Source organism: Epinephelus moara, chromosome 3 (genome assembly GCF_006386435.1).
Source record: "Epinephelus moara isolate mb chromosome 3, YSFRI_EMoa_1.0, whole genome shotgun sequence".
NCBI lineage: Eukaryota > Metazoa > Chordata > Actinopteri > Perciformes > Serranidae > Epinephelus > Epinephelus moara.
Genome location: NC_065508.1, coordinates 28,048,805 through 28,072,854, shown reverse-complemented (window position 1 = coordinate 28,072,854; position 24,050 = coordinate 28,048,805). Strand labels below are relative to the sequence as shown.

Below are 24,050 nucleotides of genomic sequence, written 5' to 3'. Positions count from 1 at the left end.
GCTGGTGGGAGGAGCCTGGGGCAGAGAGGGAGGAGCTGCAGGAGGAGGGAGTATTTTCAAATTCTGCTGTTTTTTTTCCCAGATTTCTGCATATCACAGGTTTAAAAGGCAAAACAACACTGTAGCAGTTAAATATAAATTCAACGAGAAGCAAAAAAAATCTCATCTCAGGACTGAACACAATATGGTTCACATTAATGACCAGGCTAATTTTGATGCGCTCACATTCCCTCTTTTATATCCTTCTGATGTGACAAAATAAACAGCGAAATAAAAAGCTGCTGTCAGAGATGATTTGCTGCAGAGTGTGTGTGTAGGTTTTCCACAGGATTTAAGGAATATCTGCGGGACAGGGAAGAAAACAGCAACATGAAGTGGAGGAGGTGATGAAGTGAAAGACGTAGGGAGAGACAGGGAGAGCTGTGACCTTGAGCGGAGCCTAAATAAATGAGGAGGTGCTCGTCTGCTCCCAGGGTGATACCTGGGGCGAGACCACACTATTTCACTTATTCATAGCAGACAAACTGTCACTCCAGATCCCTCTCTCTGCTTCTACTTCCACTCTCTGTTTCTCCCCGCCTCAGCTGCAGCCCTGATATAATATTTACAATCTGTGTAGTAGCGTAAATTCTCCAGTAACAACCAGCACAAACAAATAAAGGGACAGTCGCCGATAAAGGCTGTAAAGGTTATTTCAACATAATCTACATTTCCACTGCACTAACAGCACCAGCACAATGGCCAATGCTAGTGTTTGTTTTATTTTCAGTTTCTGGGTACTCTTGTTTCTTTCCATTGCTGCTAAGTTTCAGGCAGCAACTCTTCCTGTAGAATTTTCACATTAAAAGCCTCACTGAAAATAGGGATGAATATGCCCTTTGAGCTAATGGAAAAGCCTTTAACATGAAATTAGATAAGATAGGATTAGATAAACCTTTAGTAATACCCAGCAGAGGAATTTGATTAAGCCTTACAAACACAGAGGCACTACAGATAAAGCCTAGAGAAAGTTATTAAACAAATAATGCATGGTATATAAAATTAATATTAAACGTTTTTTTATAAATAAATAAATAAATAAAAATTAGAACAGAAAACAATACAGAGTATATGGAGTGTACTAAAGTTAAAGTGGCATAATCAAATATAATAAATAATAATAATAATAATAATGATAATAATAATAAATTCTCATAATGGGCCAACCTCTTTGTGATTGAACTTTTTATTCAATGGCATACACGATGGATGTCAGAAGTAAGATCTGACGGAGGTGACAGAAATTATGTATTTATTAATTTCAATTCTGATGGAGTTGACAAAAATCTGGGACAAATCACCACAAAAAAATATATTTTAAAACAAAGGTGATTGTAGTATTTAATATTCTACACCAGTGTTATCAGTACATATGGTTAGTTTTAGATTTTGAAGGCTTTTAACACATTTTTTAATCGCTGGGACGTGAATTCTTGTCTGGGACGCGAGTGTTTAGAAGTGAAAGCAGATCAAAATATTATATAAAACACATATATTTCATGCATATAAGTCCTTTAAAAATAATGCTTCATCCCAGAAATGCAACTACTGTATTGCTAAGTTTCTATTTTTAAGTTTGTTGGTTCTTTTTGGTAGGGCATGCTTTGTCCCAGTTCTCAAGAATGGGTGATAAATAAAGGCCCCAGACCACCCTTCACGATCCCTCTCACTGGTCTATCTATCCATCTGCCGGCTCAAACAGCAGCACCGGCTGCTGAGAAGGTCAAAAGGCTGGTGATATACCATCAAAGGCAACTCAAGCTCTTTCAGCCTTCTGCAAAACCCTCTGCTCCATGTGCATCATCTCCTCAAGAGATCAAATCTGTAGGATTAACTCAAACACCTGAGGTAACATCTCTGCATTAGCTCCTCATGATGTCTGAGGAAAGGTTTCTCTGTTTGATCAGAAGTGGATCTGTTGTTTTACATTCACATTTTAAAACACGTTCACTTTTAATTTGGTCAGTCCACGAGGATGGCGAAGGCACGACCCGCCCTCATCATTTTGATATGAACTCATTGTTTTAAGGGGTCACAAGCAAAAAGAAAAAAAGGTTGAACAACCATTTCAGTGGCGTTTGGGGATGTTTGTTTTGGATTAAAGCTAATTCATTAGCAGCTGCTGCCACAATGTCAAAGCAGGAAACAGTAAATTGGCTCTTGACTTTGAAGCTACAGTACAGACCACCACTGCACATACAGATACAATCAGAGCCTCCAGCACTGCCCGAAATTTGCAAGAATAGTGCGACAAATCAACTGAGTGTGAAGACGGACGAGCTCTGCTGACATCAGCAATAAGCGAAGCGGCAGACTGGCCGTGTGACAGCTGGATAACAAAGCTAATTGGCATTGAATTAATGGAATAATGGGACTCTTGCAGATAGACCACTTGAAAGTCATTTCTCCTTCTCAAAATGCAGCTTTTGTTGGCCTGAAATTCACAACTCAAATTAGAAGTTTGGCTTCATCTGCAGCCATCAGGAAATTTGCCATCAGCATGCACGCGCTCTGAGCTAATCAGGACTAATCAAGCCAATCAGCGTCCTCATTAGCTCACCCAGAGACGTGGCAACTATGACTCAGCAGAGGAGCCAGAGATGATCCATGTCAAGGCGAGGGAAGTGACTGGAAACATCTGGAACGACCAGTCACACCTGCATGTGAGCAGCAGATGGCCGGCGTCGTGTTTTATTTTCAACACAGTGACACAGTGACACGACATCCTGCAGTCTCAGGAGAAAACACCAGAATAAACTCAACTTCTATTCATCTGGGATTTGTAGTCAATTAAAAAGACTATCGTGTCGCCATTTCATTTAAGCTCCCCTCTTCTCCTGTTACCACGGAGACATTACCATTGGAGACTAGGATATTAATCACTGAATTAATTATTATGGGCTGCCTTGAGGGAGCAGAAGGGGGTATTAACCATTATTAAGAGAGTGAGAGAGAAGGAGGGGAAGATGTTCTATGCTATTTCAACCTCTGCCTTTTTCTGTTGTGTCACGAAATGAGTAAAAAAAAAAAAGAGAGATGCTGATGTTCAGCAGATAATCCAGCTCTGTAGCTAGTCTCTGTGGCTAGTCTCTTTCTACCCCTATGACTTTGTTAGCTGACGGCTAATAGGCTGTTACAGCAGTATTTTATTTTAGTGTTTGAAAATACAATGTTTTTTCTCAAATTATAAGCCAAGGCTGGAAAAACTGGTTCTACAACTGGATTATTTTCTGGTTAAAATGCTAAAAGCCTTTGTTAGCTTCTTTGGAATATAGGACTGTACTCAGCCAAGGAAAATCCTGGTCGACTCAAAGTCTACTTACTTTTCAACCAATCGATTGGTTAATGAGGATAAATAGTCGGCAGGTTATCTCTAGATTAACTACATTGGCCACAGTGCACTGAGTACACTCTGCTGTTTAATTCATCCTGAGGCCAGCTTTGCAATCAGACTAGAGACTGCAGTGTATTAACACTACGCTACAAACGCATGGCAGCAATGTGACGAGGCGTTGAGCTTCTATTCTTCACTAATCGCTGCATGTTTGGCATTTTTGCGCCTTGGTGGACACATAGCCTCATGAGAGTAACATCAGTGACTGCCCGACCAATGAGAATTTGTCTACAAGAGCATGTAGACCAACCTAGCAGAAGGTGTCAGCCCTATCGGAGTTGTAGCTGTACAGTTAAATTTGTCCTTCCTGGGTATTTCTGAAAGGCCAAGACAATGGGCCTCATTCACCAATATCTCCCTTAGTTTTTTCTTAAATTTGTTTCCTAAGAAAAGTAAAAAAAAAAAAAAAAGTCTACGTCAGAGAAAGCTTGGGTGTGTCTTCTGGATTTATTTTGCCACTCTTCAACGCACTGCAAATGCGCAGTTTGTGTTGGTATGTCATTCTGAGTGGTAGCTCTACTTGTCTGAACACCTGACTCCAAACGAGCTGCCATATTTAGTAGCGTCAGGGGTGGATATAGAATAACAAACAGACGCATGGGATGCTGAAAAAGCATGTAAATCAACCACCCAACCTGCAGACTCTTCAGTATTTTGAGTGAGTGAGTGAGTGTGTTAGAGAGAGGGACAGAAAGAGGGGGACAAAGGCTGAAGGTGGACTCACGTAAGGTTTCTGTAAGTTAGCCGACTGATAATATCTTACTCGGAACGCTGCTTTATCTTTTTTTTTTATCGCCTTTGTTGAAGAAAGACTCTGCAGCCTGTGTGTGGGGGGTGTGATTTCCTGCCTTTTCCTAGAATTTGCGCTTACTTCCATCTTAATACTTGGTGTTTTACCACAGCTTGTTCTGCTAGGGAAAGGACACCTGTTTCCTACGACAGTGTTTTTTTAGGTCACTCTTTTCCTAGAATTCTCCCCAGAGTGAGGCCATTCAAGGTTACGAAATTTTAGTATTTTGCTTCTAACTTAACCTTAAGGGTGAAATATTTCGAGGCCTTTTTGCCTGCCCCATCAGTGATATTTTCTAGCGTAATCAGTCACTAATTATTAGATGGAAAGGAAAGATAAGAAAAATTATCTGGGATTTTAGAGAATTTGTTAAAATCTCTTTACTCATGGCTGATCATTTTGTGAATTAGACTTGCCCATAAATTGAGCAGAAAAAGTAGCCTGAAGGCCCATACACACCTAATCGACATCAAAGAACTAGTAGTAACAGCCGATTGATTCATCGTCTCACGTCACTTGTGTCTCGGCCAAAAAGTTGCACCTGAACACACCCAAAAGGCTACAGCCAATGGCCAGCCAGCATGTTTGATCTGTATCTGTGTGAAAGGAAATAACTCTCCATACCAACATACGGCGGTCGTCTGCGATCGTCATTCAAAAAGGGAAAGTGGAGGATCAACGGGACGGATTCAAGATGCTAGTTAGCCAGTTAGCACGTTAACAAAACAACCTGATGTTGAAAGACCAAAAGATATGCACAATTAAGAACTGTTTCAGCCAGAAACTTTAGTCGTTTGTTTGCTTGCGACACTTTCCCTTTCTCTTCTCATGCCCTGAGCTGAACTGCCGATCAGAGTGATTTCATTCACCGATGGGCTCCGCCACTCTGCGGCGCTGATTCAACGCGCTACATTGGCTAAAAAGCTTGTGCCAATGATGCAGGACATACCGCAAAAACTAGGATGATAGACTCATCAACAGCCTGACACTGACCAACAGCCAACTGGCTTGGTGTGTCAGGGCCTTTATTGAGCAATATTTGGGGCATTTATAATGCCAGTGATCAAAGCTCACAGGTGGCATTCATCAGATTCAAATGAGCCACACATTTGTGCAGTTGAAAGTAAAAAAAAACTAACTTGAAACGACTGCAAGCAACATTAGTATAAGAACACAAATATGTTCATGCAGGCCTTATTTCTGTCAAATTATGTGTCCAGCTCATTAAGTTCTTATGTAATCCTTCTGTGGTGGTTGAACATGTGACCTCCTAAGACCTCCTCAGAGACTGTGATGCATGCAGACTGAGTTTCCATCGTCCAGCCAGCTCGAGAATACAACACATGAGCGAGCCTCTGCGGCCCCTTGCCCTCAAATTCATCCCATTCACCTCTGCCCTTGTCGCTCCCTCCACGCCATCTAATCTCCCCTGTGTGGAGGGATTTGCATGTTGCCCTGTCAGGCTAAACTGGAGTGGAAGCACTCCTGAGCTCTGGGGCTCTGTGCTGATGGATTGGGAGAGGCCCATGGGATTAGCAGTGACAGAAGGGGAATGCAGTGGGGACCACAGCCAGAGACAGAGAGGGTTGAAATGTAGACTTTTTCATTCTGATGCCGACATTGTTGTGCGGCTCTGGAGTCCTTATCTGTGGTACACAGGCAGAGATGTGGCGGGCAGGGGTGGTTATGGTGGTGGGTGGGGGTGGTCTGCACACATGTGAACAAAGCAAGTGCACTCCTTAAAATAAGTGTGCTTAATCATAGTCACAGGCCCACTACAGTCTCCTCTAAAGGTTGCTTACGTGAGGGCCAGGCTATAATGTACCTCAGGATCCTCCATCTTGTGTGTTTCTCTGTTCTCCTCTGGTGTGGGGGAGGCTGAAAGATACAGGCTGGTTTGGTCCTCCTTTCATCTCCTGAAATCTTACCAACTCTATTACAGCACAAGATCCATAAGGGCTTAAAGCAGATAAGAGAAATGAAAAACTTAAAATAACTATAGGAGCCATCTTAGCAGTCGCTTAAAATAACCCAAACAATCCATCAGCTGGAACTTTAAGCTTGACAAAGCCATTCAAACAGCTAAGAAAGGCTTTACAGGAAATGAGAAACCATGGAGAATTACAGGCTTTACCAGTCTATAGGTTTGACCGTGACAGTAGATGTCAGCAGAGAGGATGCCAGTGTGTGATGACGGACAGGAAGCCTGATCTTTGATAGAAAAACAAAGACGACCAGCCCTTACAGGCTGGAGAGGAACACAGGCGGACAGCTAAGTGTACAAGCCCCAGTTTCTCCACCCTTCCACCAAAGTACGTCATGCTTACTAGGAACCAGTGTGCTGGTCTGAAGCCCAAGGGGTGCTGGCTTTGAGTGTCGTAATTTGGACAAAAGGGAAGAGAAGTCACAGACACGGTGAAAGACATCGCCTCGACAGTGTGTTTCTCACACAGGGTTCATATTATGGAGCAGACAGAGCCTAATGTAACTGGAGCTCAGGTACACAGACAAGAGCGGAGCCACAACTGCCGAAGCTGACAGACGCAGAGACAACCTAATTCCCTTACAAGCAGACAACGGTGTAGTGTATGCAAGTCAGACAGTGAAGAACAATATGGCTGAAGAAGAGAGAGGTAGAGAGAGAGAAAATCGATTTTAGCAGAGACACACACACTCTCTCCCTCTCTCTCTCTCACACCACACAGACACATAAAAAGTGTGATGTCACTGTGCACAGGTATACACACAGCATGAGCAGCAGACACACAGACAGAGACAGTAGCTAACAACACACAGCACTGTATTTGATACTTAATAAATCTAAATTAATATGATTTTAATAATAGTTTCCATGCAAATTATCACTTACATACATCAGGTTATGTTTAATGACTTACTTAAATAATATAGGTAGGCTACAAGTGGTGAGATGATGTGCACCGTAGCAGATGGAAACCTCATCTCACCACAATGACAATATATGAGAACATAAGAAAATAGTGTAGTTTGAAGGAAGAGCTCAGCTTTCTTTACAAGAGTGAGATAAAAAGAGTGATTTCAATCTCATGTCTGTGGGTTATTCTGACTGATCCATCAGGTATAGTCCTCAACACCGCCTACATCTGTTTAGCACTGAGGTGAATAGAGAGGGTGAATGTGAGCTCTTTTGTGGCCCAAGTGCACACCCAAGCTCAGCTACTGGGGCTGGGTTAATCCAAAAGGCACAATGCTTCATCGAGTTGGATCGGATCAAGGTCAGGATCAGGCTCTAACCATAAATCAACTGTACCAAACTGCATCAGAGTTTGTTTGTAACCAGAGTGAGAACACCTCTTCAACAGGGTTTCAGTTCAGTTGTTTGGGCACACCTGCACAAACGAACTGCAACAAAATGGTAAACCTTAGGATTCCAAAACACCAGGAGCTTCTCCTCCATGATGGACGTTTCCAGGCATATTTTAGGATGACTTGAGGGCGGTTTGACAACCTGCTGTCTATCGTCAGGCCTAGAATAACAAAAATGAATACTAACCACAGGGAGTCCAGTGATCCTGCTGAGTGACTGAGCACCACTAGTTTCTCCGCCAACTGTAAACCTGTCGTCTCTCAGATTATCCAATTGGACAATGGGAAAAAAGCGGAAATGACATGGGGCACTTTTCCGCTCTGAGTTGAAGTTTTTTTTCAACTTGAGGAGTTCAGAGCACTCCGACAAAAACACCAGGCGCCTAGAGTGCAGAAATGTGAGGTGCGTAGCAGCACGAAAACAGCAAGAAAAAAAACTTCATTCTCCGGAAATGGCGGTTATGTTAATTAATGAACTTCAGAGGTGTTAATATGTGAACTTTGTAGAGATCCAGGCTCGGTGTTTAGACCTGCTGTCAGTCTTTATGCTACGCTAAGCTAACAGGACTGCAGGTCTGCACTTAAAACACATACATGAGATTGATGTCGACCTTTCCTTCTCACTCTTGGAAAGAAAGCAAACAAGTGCATTTCCAAAAGCTTGAATTATTCCGTCAACCACAGAGCCTTTTTAACCTACAAAGAATAATATCATTTGAAATCTTAAATTAAGTCAACGCTAAAGTTAGTCTGACAGCTACTAAAATATGAGGTTTCCACAGCGTTAACGTAGTATACTCTACAAAGTAAATAATAATAAATAATAATAATAATAATAATAATAAACTGTGAAGGAGTTATGGAAATGTATCATATCTAAATCTTCAGGTGGATCAGGTGGATTGTTGTTGAGTGCCAACAACAATCCACTTTGGAGTCAGGGTATGACAAGGAAGGCAATCCAGGCATCAAGCCAACATGTTTCGACCACTGCAGGTCTTCGCAGGGCTTTCCTTGACCTGCAGTGGTCGAAACATGTTGGCTTTTGAATGATTTAGCCACTACAATAAAGGCTTTTTAATATTTCTTTCCTTTTTTCCATACTTTGCAGAGTGCCTGGATTGCCTTACTTGTCGTATCCTGTTGTTTCCTGTACCCCATGAGCACCCGACACAAGGTTATGATCTACGTTTGTATATACAGAGCAACCAGTCGTCTTTTTTTTCTCACTTTAAAATCAATAAGAAAAGTCACACTGTGCAAGAACGTGAGGATTTTTTTTAGGTATTTCTTTGGTTTATGATGGAAGCTGCAGCTTGAATGTGAACATCGGTTGTGACTCAAACTGAGGACACACTACACAGCTGTTAGGAGTGTGAAAATATGAAAAATTTTACTCTCATAATGATAACAGATTATCTCCCATCTCCTGTTGCACAGATGATCTGAATTTTAAACTTGTGACCATTTTTTTCGTGCCAATGTTAAATATGACGAACAACATTAAGACTGAACAACATACTGATTCAGTTGTTTTTTCTTTTCACTGTCACAGGCTACGGGCTGTCACCAGAGGGTGTCAAGACGTGTCCAGTTTGCGTCAATCAGACATGCTTGAAATAATGATGAAGGTCTTAACTGGATTGGCAGGCGAGGAATTTAAGAACTCGTCCAGACTAATGCAGACACAATCCAATCGGATGTGATGGCACACAGTGATTATAATTGGCCTAAAAGTCATGTAATGTGTCTCCAGCCTGAAGACAAACAAAGCTTTGCAGCAAACATCCGTTGTACTTTTTTGAAATGAAATTCTTTGACAGTGTGATAAAAGTCTTACCTGGGGGAGATGTCACAGCCCTGCTGCATGAAGGCGCCCAGGGAGAACCAGAGGGAGTTGAAGATACCAAACTCATTGGGGGGCTGGTCGCTTGGCGGACCGTCGGTGCCCTCTTCGGGCTCCTCGGTGTGCCATTCGTACGGGCTGAAGCGGCTGACCAGGAAGAGCACCACGCTCACGCCGATATAGGCGAACACGATGCACATCCAGATCTCGTAGGCCAACGGGTCCAGGAAGGAGAACACCCCTGGTTTGGATTTTTGGGGCTTCTTGATCATGATGGAAATGCCCAGCGACATGAAGGGCTTGGAGAAGTCGATCACCTCCTCCCGGACCAACGTGATAGTCAAAGGGGCCACAGCGATTTCCGCTTTCTGTGGAGAGGGGAGGGATTTGGATGAAAATTAATTTGATCAGCCGTCTGAATGAGAGCAACTCTAAATCCAAATGATGACAGATAAACAAATGCAAATGATGGATCATCTCTCTGAGCTGGGCCATGCAACAATCAAACATCACTTAGTCACAGATATGACACGCCGAAGGCCAACAGCCAGCCAGCCATCAGAAAACAAAACAACAACAATTACTCCCTTTTTCTCCTCTCCTCAGCTCGTGTTGTTTTATCTGAATTTCTCCCTTGACTGAACAAATCTCAAAGCGATCGAGTTGAGACGGCGGCTGAATACATCTCGCAGTGATCAAGTTAAGACAGAGAGAGGGAAAGAAAAGAAATTGAAAAAGAAATTCTGCAGCCCGCTCTAATGCTGAGAGGCTTAGCCGAAACTCTGTGGGAATCAGCAGGGAGGATAAAATAATGTGTCAGAAAAATATGCTTACAGCACAGTAAGGCAAAAAATGGGATACAGCCACCTCTGAGGTCTGCAGCTGTGGAAAAGTGCACACTGGCTCGCTGAGAATCCACAAACCAGATTACAGTCGGTGACTTAGCAACACTTGTGACCTTGTCCGCCTGGCTTTGGGGGGCAAAGGGGTTTAATATCAGCAAGAATTTAAAGTTTCATTACGACCATCTGACACTTAGTGAGGTAGGGAAGGAGAAAATGGGGACGAGGGAACAGAAAATGAAAGAGATTTAAGTTCTTTCATCCTCAGCAAAATGCACTAAGATGACAGCCTCGGGGCATTTAGTGCATTCTAAAATACATGGCGGGTTAAAAGAAGGCAGGGCTTTTGTGGTGGAGCGGGTTTTTCTTTTTTTTTTTCCAGGGAGAGCCAGGAAGAACTGAATGGTCTCTAAGCAAAGATGGTAAAGTGCTGACAGCTTCCATGTCCTCAGACGTTCCCAGGAATGCTGTAGAGAAAGCTGCCAGCTTTCCCCATGCCCCCAATCACACTCTTTAGTGCAACACTGGCTACACACACTGGTGCGCAGCATGCATTTTCAAACATACACACACACATACTGGTATTACTACAATTGTGAAGACCTGCCACTGTTCATTCTGTCCCTCCTGGTCCTGATCTTATCTTTAATCTCAACCCTTTACACTTTTTTTTGCTTTACTTGCATGTAACAATTATCATAAAAATTCTTAAAACCAGTGATGGAGTGTAACTAAGTACATTTACTCAAGTACAGTTCTGGGGTACTTGTATTCCATTTGATTGTACTTTATACTACAACTTGACTACAGTTTGGAGGCAAATATTATACCTTTTACTCCACTACATTAATTTTAAAGCCTTACTTTGCAGATTCACCTGATCAGGATGTCATTAACCCATTTAACTGTCTGTTGTCTGTGATTATAAGCCTCATAGATATGGATAACAGGACCTGCTACACCTACTGGTAGGTTCAGAGGGCCATTATTAGCCCATTCAATGGCAGAGTTTCCCATAAAGTCATTTATTCTTGGTGGCATGCCACAACAACATCTTCTGCCATGTATTGATATTTCATTTTTGGAGCTGAACAGTTCATTAGGAGCGCTGTTGGATTAAACCTTTCGGTTATTCATTGCACCGCACTCTCGTCTGGGCACAGGCAGAGCAGCAGAGCAATTCAGTGTGAACTGGGATTCTCGACACACGGATCTCAACATGGAGACCGCTGAGCCAGCAGCTAGCAGCTAATGCTGCTAACAGTGCACAAAGAGCTAACAACAGCAACAGTGCTGAAAGAGCTAATGGTGCTAACTGGGAGGGAACAGAGGTGAATTTGTTTTTCCTAGGATAGTGAAGGCATTACCAGCAAAACTCTGCCTTACTTACCTCTGATTGGCTTACCTTGACATTCTTCCCTTAACCCTTACCGGTCCACACAACAAAAGCAATGGGTACAAGCCAGTCAGAGGGAGAGTAGGGCAGATCATGCCTTCACTGTCCTAGGAAACAAATTTGCGAACTGAAATGTGAGCACTGTGCTCCTGCGATGATGCTTTGGGTGGTGACAGCATTATCAACAGTAGCAGAATGGCGGCAAATAGCTAGCCAGTGGGATACACACACAGGAATAACATGCACATGCCACCAAAATCTCAAAGCACACCTGTATTTATATCTGTGCACAGTAGCTTCTATAGTGTGTGTTATCATTCTTATCACGACGTAAGATAATAAAAATGAGAAAAAATAAAACAGGTATCTTTCGTGATACTGTCTACTGACTGTTTTCGTTTCTCTTTTCTTACAGTGGTAGGTAGTCTTTGCTGGTGCTTTGTTGTTAATTGCGCTGTACAATAAAGCAATCCACCGCACCACTCGCAGCTTTCTCCTTTTAAATGTTATCATCCCTCACACTAGCTGCCAATCAGGGCTTCTGATGTGTCACACACTTCTAATTCCCGCGCGTGAAAGGCAGCAAATAGGTTCCCTGTGAAGTGTTTTTTAAATTAAATGAGATTTTTTTGTTAGATTTTGCCTCTTCATTCAGAAATGGGCGTGCCCAACAGACTGATACAGTCAATTAAAAATTAATTTATAACTTTTTGTATAGGCCCAGTTGAATATTGCCATAATAACATGTGGTTATCACAAATTCCCAAGGCACACCAGGATTGGCATCACGGCAGCACACCATTTGAGAACCACTGGGCTAGCACAACAAAGAACAGAGAAGCTCGAAATTACAACACACACAGAAGCAGGATGCCATTTCTCCACTACATATTTAGGCTATATAGTAGTTTGCAGCTATATTAATGCTCTGACTGTTGTATACAGCTCCTTTAAGTAAAAGATTGGAGTACTTCCTCCTCAACCGATCAAACTATGACTGTGAAAGAACAAAGAAATCCTGAACAATACTGATTTTTTGGTCTGGGACTGACAGGGTTAAAGTTCAAACCAGTCTGATGACAGATTCGTACTTGAGTTTTCCTGTTAAAGGATTTATGTTCAAGGAATTTTGCCTCTATTTCTTCTATTTAAAAGCAAAGCTTTTGGACAGGATGTGTTTCCGCTCAGTGTGCTGGTAAAGAGATGAAAATGACAGAGAACACAGCTGCACTTTTTATTTCCGTGCTTTTGACCAACCTGGTTAGTCTTTACACCAAAAGTGCAGTGTACTGCTTGATCAGTCCTGACACATCCCGAACTGTGCCTCTCCCTGCACTTGCTGCAGTCGACTTCACAGTGAGTCACTGCAGTACCAAAGAGGCGCAGGCGAGAAAAATGCCACTTTGTGAAAATGCCACTTAGCTCATCACAAAAAAAAGGACTGGAAAAACTCTTATCTCAGACAAATTGCTGTTGCTGCTCATGAAAACATAAAACACATCATTTCCTGCACAGCTGAGGATGTTTTCTGGGAAAAGCAAACTTAAAAACTGGATAGAGGCTAACTAAATATTGTTCGAGGGGAAAAAAATCTGACATTTATTTATAAAATCAAACCTCTTACTCAATCTTAACTGAAGATAAATCCAATTTTTATTTGGTTTAAGTGTCAAAATCTTCACTTTAAATCATTTTCTTTATCCTTCTATCGTCATAAGGTTGTTTTGTCCTCAAAAACATTCAAGTACAAGAACACACTTCTCTCTGTCCTCACTTTGATGCCTTTTCAGGCCGTGAAATCCCAAGATCGTCCCATACTACGAGCTTGTATCCACTTTGATCCCACTGCAAGGTCAGCAACAGCAGAGAGACACCTCACCCCCCAATCAGATCATCAGCTCAGAGATTCTTTAACAAGCTCCACACCTTCGCTTGCCTTCCTCAGCCCCTCCAAAAAGCTCGGCTCTAATGCTCCACTAATTCCTGCTAGCACTGATACCACCAGAGACCGCTGGCCTGTTTACAGTTTCATTTCAGAAGGGTTTAATTATCCACATAGCAAACAACACACAGGAGCTTTGCTTCAGACAGAGAAGAAGGTGAACTCTGCAGATCAAGACTTCTTGTCCAGTTAAATCCTTCTGTAAAAGCTTTACTTTGGACACAACAATACAATCAATTTAAGCTGCTGTTGATGCAAACTGAACACTTCCTCCATGTTTACCATTTACCTGATAAATTCAGGATGATGTAAATTTCTTCAGCACTAATTTCATTATTACAACAGCCACATCAGAGTTTTTCTTCTCCGTCAGAAATCATGTTTTCATTAACTCATTAATTTCTAGTTGCTTCCATTTTTTTTTTTTTTTTTTTTTTTTAAATTGCGGTAAAGCTACAGTTTGTAATACTGGAACCTTACTGCACATGTGTTTCACAATAAAAGCCTTGCAGCAGCTCAAACAGCATAATCACTCCTGTTCCTGGTTGGCTTTTAATCTGAAACATCTGCAGGACATGTTGAGTTTCTTTATGTTCTTACTTTGTGCACAAAATAATCAAATGTCTGTCTCTGAAAATACACTCTATCCTGAAGGCATGGCTGCCTGCAATACCAGTAAAGGCGGATTTACACTTGTGCGTCAGCTCTATGCAGACGCTATGCACGTGGCCTACGCCGTTGTGAGCACTTATACTTCTGTGGTGGTGTGTCTGTGTCACTCTGCAGTTACACCTCCACAACACTGGGTGGCAGTGGGGTTTCTCTGAAGTGCTGTTAAGTTTAGTTGATTTAAAACACACATTAAACACACATTAAACATGACTTAATAGAGACATTTTCAAACACAAGTACACAAATCAGCTTCAATATAACTCGCAGCATTTACAGACAAACACTTGTCTTTATCTGGACACATTTCCCCCAATACAACATGCTAATGTTATTAGTACAAGCCTATGGCATTTTACATTGTGTAAATTAGCCTAGCAGCTAGCAAAGATTTCTTCTACTCATATAAAACCAGGGACAACAGCAACAAAGGTAATGTTACAAAATTCAGCTCCATTACAACTCACACGGTTTCCTCTGCTCATATGAAGCCAGGATAAATCACACACAAGACTTAAAATGCTATTTTGTCGAGGCTTTATTGTCTTCACAATTTATTGTTTCTTATCTGTGAAATAAAAGTAAATAAAAGCTTTGTTTCCACTGAGGGAAATGGTTTACAGAAACAGACAGGAGGTCTGTGTTACCATGACCTGTGGTTACATTTCTGGGGTGGTGCACATCAGGCTACAGCGCAAGTTATGGTGTATAGGCTCCACGCTGACACATAGCTTACCCCATAGGTACAGCGTTGATTCAACGCAGAAGTATAAATCCGGCTTTTTTAAGACAGCCAGGCCTTCAGCATTTGTGCATGTGCATGATCTTACAAATACATGGAGTATGAACAAATTCATGTAAGAAAATATTGATAAATCCTGGATTTGTGCATAAAATGTTTGTACGCACAGTTTAAGCATGGATTTGTGCCTATGATTATGAATAAGGCCCAATCAGAGTAGCAAAATCAATATCAGTTAATCCCTGAATGGAAACAGTTTCTCCGTTAATCAGAGAAACAGCAGAAATTCAGAGCAGCAGACTGGTGAGTGACATGACTGATGTTGCACTGATTAAATTAGTGCTATAAACAGGCACATTAAGCTTAATTTACCATGTGAGACACATTTCTATTTTTTTTAAATACTGCTCATATGTTTCTTTATTTATCTGTGCTTGCCATAACTGTTTAATAAGTTTAATACCGGCTTTTATTTGAGAATTTATGATAGGTTGTTTCCATAATGACATTTTAACAAGCACAAATATATTTATATTTCTATGGCTTTATTACGATTATTAAAAGGTCATCGAGATAAGGAATGATGAAAGAATTGTTCTGCTTTTATGTCCTCTCGGCTTACAGTCTGAAGGAATTAATTTGACTTTGATGATTAATTTTCAGCTTTAAGAACCAATTTTTCTGTCAAAAGCCAAGCTGCCGTACAAATGTATTATTAGTACCAACAGATTAGAAGAAGACACAATATTATTGTCTCTAAATACCATCATGAATCTTACTGACAGCATAAAATTAAAGTTTGAATGAGATGAGTCAGCGTAGATGAAAAGCTCATTTTTGTCTTAACAGTGCTTGAGCTGGGAGAGGAGCCACTTCCTGTCATCTAAAGAGTCAAAAAAATAAATAAATAAATAAAAAAGCTCTTACCCCGTACACCAGCTCCCCGACCATGCCGTTCCAAATCTTCGTCTCTGGGTCCCTGGCACCGTACTTTCCGTCGGGAACGATGGAGATTTTATACTTGATGCCGATGTGTTTGGCGATCTCGGAGGCCAGGTCCACGCAGTATCCCTCGTACTGGTCGTTGCCCTCGTACATCTCCCAGTTCTTCTTGAGCATCACATAGGGACCCTCCTACACAAGGGACCATAACCAGTGAACCAAACCGTCAGACAGACAGACACACGGACATGAGGGCTCGCACAATGGTTCATTGACGCACCAACAGACAACAGAATGACACACAGGACCTGCAGCTCATTGATACCAACCAGGGTTGAGTTTAAAGGGACCCTGCGTAGTTTTTGACCACTAGGAGTGCTGTGGAGCAATGCTGTTATGAGTGGGCCAATGTTTTCTTTGGATCTCATGCAAGACCATGCAGGTGATGCTGATGGTTTTGACAGTAAAATGTCTTGAAACAGAAATGCTGCAGACGATAACTGCTAGCTAGCAAACATGGATGTTAACAATGTAGGCTTTAAATGTTTTATAAGGCAGGAAATTTGACATCTTCATTTGCCTCAAAGACACACACGATGCATTTTAGTGAAAAGCACTAAATGTAAATTTGTTTGTTCACAAGAAAACTCCACAGGGTACCTTCAGTTTCTCAGTACAGAGCATGGAATACATCTGATTTGTCATTAAGCAATACAAAATAGTTTTAAAGCTGCACATGGCAAGATTTTATAGTTTTCTGTTTGGTCAACACATTCTCACTATGACCTCGTCACAAATCAACGTTTGGCCATGGACCTTCTTCGTCCAGATATGACGTGCAAGGTACCCTGGTTGTGTTGGTTGTTGATGTTCTGGGACGCCGTGTCAAGTTCTGCCTGTTACATGCATTGTCTTCTTTCAAAATACACTTTCCTTTCTGCAGGAAATTTACTGTTTACATACAGTCTCTTTTAAAATAAACACACTACATCAGTACAACAACTCCTCCAACAACTTACGCATGTGGTTAGGTTTAGGAAAAAGGAACAGGGTTTGGCTTCAGAATCTTACGGGGTGCGAGCACCGCTCTCCCGGTTGAAGGTCGGTTTTTATTGGACTCATCCACCACCATTCCCGCCTGATCTATTCAGACTTTCGCCACCTCAACTTTCATCCTTGCCCCTAATGCACCAAGCGCCATTAAAGTATTACAGAACGCTGCAAGTCACTGCCCAAGCGCAGGATTTCGACAAGCTCGGAGTGAGACCTGGTTGTTTCGGTATCATCACTGACTGATATGACACAGCTGGTTACCTAAATTGGAAGGTGCAGTCGCTAATTCAAGTCAAGTTAAATCAAGTCCACATGATCAACATTCAGAATGTAGACTGTATTATATACTGACATTGCTCTGTCGTCATTTTGGGAACAAAACATGGTGCTACACTTGCCAAATTCCTCCAAAAGTGTCACAGAATTCCAACCGGGGAATTTAAAATCTAGTTGTTGTTTTCTAAACAACTGAATTGTTAGTTTCCACATTAAAATTTTTAAGGTGAATGGATAATACTCACCGAGATGCACCGTGGGTGTCATAGTTAACCTCGTGTTATGTTTTTATGTTCACAGGGTTGTTTTCACTTTTTAATTAAAGACACCAGATATTTTCTAACACCGTGGTCCATCTTTCACACTGATAATCCAAACCAGGAGAATTTCATGTCTTCCTCACGTTACCTGAATGGACCCCTTTTTCTATCATTGACTAAACTGACGACCCCTGACTAGGTGACATAATTGATGGATATTTCACATTATATTCAATGCATAACAAAAACAGTTACTGAACAACTAATAAACTTTACAATAAAACCCACAAGTACACAAGTGTACACAAGAACTGCAGGAAATTTGTGTCAAACGAGCCATTTGGATGAATTTTGACGAGATCATTTCCTGTGAATGTTGCATCAGAGACGATGATATATATATTTAGGAACTTTTATATAATTCTCTGTCTGTATTATGACTTTTTAAAAAAATTAACAATCATAGATACTCATAAAAGCTTTCCTCTTCCTTTTGCTTGGCTGTTGTTCTAAAATAGCTGTTAAAAATTAAAATGTTTTCTTAAACCCTTTTAAATTAAGAAGGCCTTGCAACCCCCCTTGAAGCTTTGGCGACCCTCAGGTTGGGAACCAGTGTAGAGTATAACAGACAGAGATGCATGTGTAATCACAATGACAGCCTCATGCTGTATGTATGCAGCTCTGACCGGAGATTAGGCAGGAAGAAGGAAAAAAAAAATCATCAAAGTGTTAATGTGGATCCACGATAGACAGAGACTCAAAGAGAAGGGAGGGAAGTATGACTCAGCAGAATTGGAGGCAGACATAAAGCTGAAGGGAAGTGAGGAATGAGCTGCAGTCAGACTGAATGACTTAATACCTACAACAAGCCCTGAACACTTACAGTAATCAGGGGTGGCTACATCAGTCTACACTGTGACCAGCCGTGGGTTATAGATCACTAGACTCGCTATTGCTAAGAAAGTGATCTAAATGTAAACTTTGTCGTGTTTCTGCGCTCATATTTCCAAACAAATTACTTTTGTCATGGACGGCAGCCGATTGCATATTGAGAACGGAGAGCAATTTATTCCTGCGATGTGTTTGCTTGACATTGCCCCGGGCAGGAGCAAGGTAAACCAAAGTCTCCGCAGTGGGGAGAGAATGCAAATGCTCGGCTGAGCCTGCGGCACAACAAAAATATTACTGTACAACATAATGATGGCTCAAGTCTGCAGTTTGTATAAAAATAAGACATTGGGAGTCTGAAATCTCTCTTTCACAGAGTAGTGCTTGGGCACAAAACATGCCAATATAACAGCTGTCATTTTAGAGCGTCTGAGTCCCTGCAGAGTTTAAACACAGCACAAAACTGTTCTTTTAACTTGAGCAGGTTATGATGCATTTATAATAAGTGCATTAAAATAACCCGATAAGCTTATGGCAAAACACAAAGATTAATGTTCTGCCTTTAACTATAAAGTATTCATCATTTTGTAGTTATTGCAATCATAATAAATTTACAGTTATACAATCAAAATGCCTCAAAGCAGATTAACCTGCCTCGGCCCCGGAGCAAACCCCTCGACTACTATCCTGCTCTGCGTGAGACAGTTTGAGGTAACTGGATCAGTTGTGAAATGTACTTAGGAATATGCACCACATTAGAAGAATATAAACTGATATAATAAAAGTTTAAAGCTACATTTTGACACACTTCTATAAAACAGATCAGGTTAACATGATCGACCTAAAGACCCTCTTTGTTTCTGTTTATATTCTGTTTTGGGATCATAGTACCAGAGTAAGTATTTAAACTGATGCCACAAAGTAAAAGTGGAGCCTCTGGGATCCTTGTGGGGGCTGTCTGTTTGTATTTGTAAGTCTGTTCCTTTATGTCTTTAGCATCAGATTTTTCTTTCAAGTTATGATCGTTAAGATTTTCATGAAATCAAACCCCTGAAGAAGCTGATCAATTTCTAGACGTTCTGTAGTAGCAGGGTTTGTACACATTTTCATGGACAACCTTTTCCATGACTTTTCAAGGACACATACTAAAATAAATAAATGAATACTGCCCTAATTGCCTGGTGTTTTTCAAACATATCAGATTCAAACTCTATTTAAGCATCATTTCAGCTTGTTGGCTACCTGAAGGGAGAGATGGAACATGTGGAGTAACTGAAGAAACTTGCCTGATGGTTAATAAAATGTTGCCAAACGTCGACACATATTCGGCGACAGCTGAAGAAAATAAATTTGTTGACATCAAAGGTGATCTACAGAAGATTGGTGACACGATTTCATTTCACATAACAAAATTTCATGACTTTACCAAAACTTTCCATGAATTTTATTAATTCCAGGGTTTCTCCAGGCCTGGAAAATGTGAAAATGAAATTCTTTGACTTTCCCAGGTTTTCCATGACCGTGGGAACCCTGTAGTAGTTTTCATTGATAGTGGCTAGGGCTGCATGATTACGTCCAAAATAATAATCTTGATAATTCTTATTATTTTTAAAGTTATTTGATAATTTTTTCTTATTTATTTTTTTCTGATTTTCTTTATTTTTAATTATTTTTATTATTTATTTTATTATCAGTATTGAGATCACAATAATTTATCACAATTATTCATTGATTTTATTGCACTGTCACATTAAAGATGGACAACATGGCTCCAGAAAGACAAAATATCCCAGATATGGCTGCTGCCACCCAGCGCTGGTGACATTTTTTGCAGCCAGAGTCTTCGCAGTGGTGATCTCTGCAGTGTTAAGTTCCCACCCAGACACCCGTCTGCCCAATCCCAAGCAGCTCCACTGATGGCAGAGCCCACTGATTGGCGCAGCTGTCAATCATGACATCAAACCTCATTTTTATAGTATCGGATATCTAATTAAAACCAAACTTATCAGAGAAAAAGAACACTTGTCCTGCACACACCTTGTCCCATCTACTAACATGGACGGGGTGGGGTTCATGACCTATACAGCAGCCAGGGGGCGATAAAAATGTTTTGTGTTCACTTTTGGGGAGCTGTCATGTTGTCTCTGTTTTTATACAGTCTATGGTTGTTCTACATTCCTGCTAATTTACAAATCTCTGCATCAAGATATTTTTTAAAATAAGGTTCTTCTTCAGCTGAACTCAGCGCCTCTCCTATGGATATGTATCCGCCACTGTATTTTATTTCTTCATTTACATTTTACAGCCGTCACAGTACTGTGATGCGCTGCAGTGTTGCTGTCATAGATGTCTGATGTGTTATCACTGGACAAGGACAGGGATTCAGTGACATTAGTGATGATATTCTTGTTGGCCTTCATGCGTTCATCGCTCTGCAGATTGTGACGTTTTGTCAAGTGGTTAAATGAGTTTCATGAACTCTTTACATATGATTTGTCCTCTCCAAAATCCAAAATACTTTCAAACAACAGATGATGATGAAAATTGATGAACTGATGTTTTTTGTTTTGCATGTCTGCAGTTTCTGCAGCATTCAGGAAAGTTTTCCACAGGCCGCAGCTGCAGGGTGCATATGTGGGGGAATGACTGCTCTTCAAAAGTGGAGGCTGGCTGTTTAGGAAGCGCATGATTTAACATGCAGCAGCGTTTTCTATGAGTGGTGCATGCATTTTAAATGTTTACATCACAGGCAATCCGGTTCACTGTATTGTAAGAAACCACAATTGTGATTAACATTGTACAGCCCTAACAGTGGCAGAGTCCACCATTTGGGATTCAGATCTATCTGCCCACATCCAATTAACAGGAAAGGAGGCATGCATGTTATCAGACATTATTGTTTATAATATTATGTAATCAATAAATCAGCCTCACTCTTCACTTCCAATTTGCTAATGTTGTGTTAGAGCTTTATTACATTACTGCTAATGCTAACTCGTCACTTCCTGCTGTCTGCTTCAGATTAAAAGCATGGTGTTGGCTTTTATTGTGAAGCAGTAACAAAGAAAGAATAAAAATCAGAATAATAATAAAAATTCCAAACATGATGGCTTTAACTGTCCTAAAAGAACCACTACAAGTAAAGCAATATCATGTTTTCTTCCACTGATAACTCTCCAAATGTTACAATGGCTGAAAAATAAAATTCACGATTTGCTTCTAATGAAGCTCGACCGTTTCAATGATGAAGACCTAATTTACGAGTTGATCTTCGCAGATGTTTTGGATGCATATCAGAGGGGAAAACAGCCCTAATCCATGTGATTTATGATAGCAGGGTGTGTGACAGTGCTGGCAGCCAGAGCAGCGCAGGGAGTGGCAGAGATAAAGGATGCAGTCAGTGTTTCTGGCATGAGAAGAGAGCCGTGCTTCAGAGGTCTTCACAGCAAAGGCCAGCAGGGCTGACAGGCTGGTCAATAATCCCAACCACACTGCTTCACTCACTGCCTAATGAGACTAATTAAACATGCCATTAAAAGCACACACACACAGACACACATACACACACACACACTGCAGGGCTGTCACAAATCTATACATACGTACATCAGGGTACACGCACATACACACACATCAGAATTGTCAGACTGTGCTGCCTCAAATCCGCCTGTTTATTTTGAAGTGTTTTGTGCGTTACGTGAGACAAACAATTTGTTGCTCTCTCTGATTGAATGTGAATAATATTAAGCAGCAATGATGGTCCTTATTTTACAATAACTTGACCACAAAAACAACCTTTCATGAAGCAAGCATCCATTAATGCTTCTCAGTAAGTGACTCATTTCTGGGTCTCAGTCATCAAAAGCCACTCGAGGCACTTATCTAATTTTTATATAAATTGAATGTGACTGTATGGCATTGAAAACGGACAACACATTTAAAGCACAACTAGGAAAAGTATTTGCAAATGTCCATTGTGTGTGTGTGTGTGTGTTTTTTTTCTTTGGATGAAGTGCCCTCGACTGACTGCTGTGGGACAGAATGGCCTTATCGAGGGTTTTAGATCACAATGGTGTTTTAATGGGAGCCAGTATTGGTACAGATGAGCCTCAGCCTCATATACAACCTGTACACTTGCAGTAGTCACTGTCTGCTTGCAGCTATAAAAATGGACACAAGTAGAACTGAAAGTTACAGCATGGGTGAGCAACCTTTACAGAGCTTTGTTGTTTTCTTTTTAAATGCATTTTTTTTTTAACTTTACAAACATCAATGTTCCCACAAACACACAACACAACAAGCCTCATGCAAGAACATTTTTGTATTCTTACCCACAACCTCTCTTATTTCCCTTTTCCACAAGAATTAGTGTGTGTCTGTGGGTTTTTAAAGAGGCTATAGACTCCTTTCCCTTTGCCAGTACACCAGCGTTGTGTACATGGCGAGTATGTCTTTCTGTGTGTGTGGGTTTTTATTTTGTGTGTGTCACATTTGACGTAACGGACAGGCTGAAGGACAGGTAAACAGTAGAGAGGACCATGGAGGCCTTTAAAAACTTTATGGTCTCTCTTTCAAACTCAGTGCAGACTAATTTGGATCAGTGTTTGAGCACTGCTTGGGCGGAGACGATCGTATTTTTATGGTGGCTCGCCATTGAATCTCACCGGTAAAGGAGCTAAAATTGGCATGTTCATCAGGGTGTTGTGTTCCCATTGATGGGATAAATACCCTTAACTACTTCAGAGCCATCTGACCCGGGTGTGAATGTAGATTGTAACCTTTCCCATTGCATTAAAGAGCCAGATGTTAGCGGGGATTTTTGTGCAGTGGGAAAGGGGTTTGGGGTTCCTAGTTGTATTAAGCAAACCTACTTCAATAAAAAATGTTTGATGAATGCCAAAATTTGACTATCAAATTCAACCAATCCCTGTGAATTCAACTGAATCCAATTTTGTCCGATCACTGCAACTTTTCCACAATCTGACCAATTATCGAAGTTTCCCGTGAGTTTCGCTGATCATAGCAGTCCCCCCGCATCACATCACCAAACTCACTTTCTTTTTTTCTTGCAAGAAAACTATAAAAAAGGATGATGGTAATTTGTATTGTCTGTTGAAGATGTGTTTCAGCCAGTCTCAGGGCGTGTTTTGGTAAAAAAGTGTTTACCCCGTTTTTGTGCAGATCATCAGGAAATTGCCTTGCACAGTCTTTAGCAGTAATTTTTGTTGGGGGATTTGAGACGCTTCTGTGGCATGTGTCTGCATCTTCACAACCAGAAAATGAGGTAAAGAAGGAAAGGTCATGACGTCAGTCAGTGTCAGTATTTGAATTTTGCATTGGAGCCAGAGTTTGGTGTCACTTCTATTGGAGTGGCACATTCTCACTCCAACCTCGTCACTTGGTATCATCATTTGGTCATCAGGGCTCGACAGTGCGAGCGTTTCACTCGCATTTGCGACTAAAAATAGGTGTGTGCGAACTGTAAAAAATATTTAGGGGCACATGTGCGCATGAAAAAATCAGCCGAAGCAGCCTATATTTTTGTCAATAAAAAAATATGATAATCTAACCGCAAATGTTGGAGGAACTCCAGCCGCCTTCCCTCTTCCCTGTGTGACACGGTTAT

At 41.1% G+C, this 24,050-nt stretch overlaps 1 protein-coding gene across 3 annotated transcripts in view; it reads right to left on the bottom strand.

Moving 5' to 3' along the window:
• Positions 1-24,050, bottom strand: part of gria4b (glutamate receptor, ionotropic, AMPA 4b) — a 181,091-nt gene that overhangs the window by 21,523 nt on the left and 135,518 nt on the right. For all 3 annotated transcript variants that reach the window (XR_007569420.1, XM_050037021.1, XM_050037030.1), the window contains exons 10-11: positions 15,933-16,139; positions 9,409-9,782 (exon numbers count right to left, since the gene is read on the bottom strand). Coding sequence is in view for 2 of the 3 variants with exons in the window: in XM_050037021.1 (XP_049892978.1) it covers positions 9,409-9,782; positions 15,933-16,139 (581 nt within the window). In the remaining variant the exon portion in view is untranslated. The remainder of the gene's footprint in view (positions 1-9,408; positions 9,783-15,932; positions 16,140-24,050) is intronic.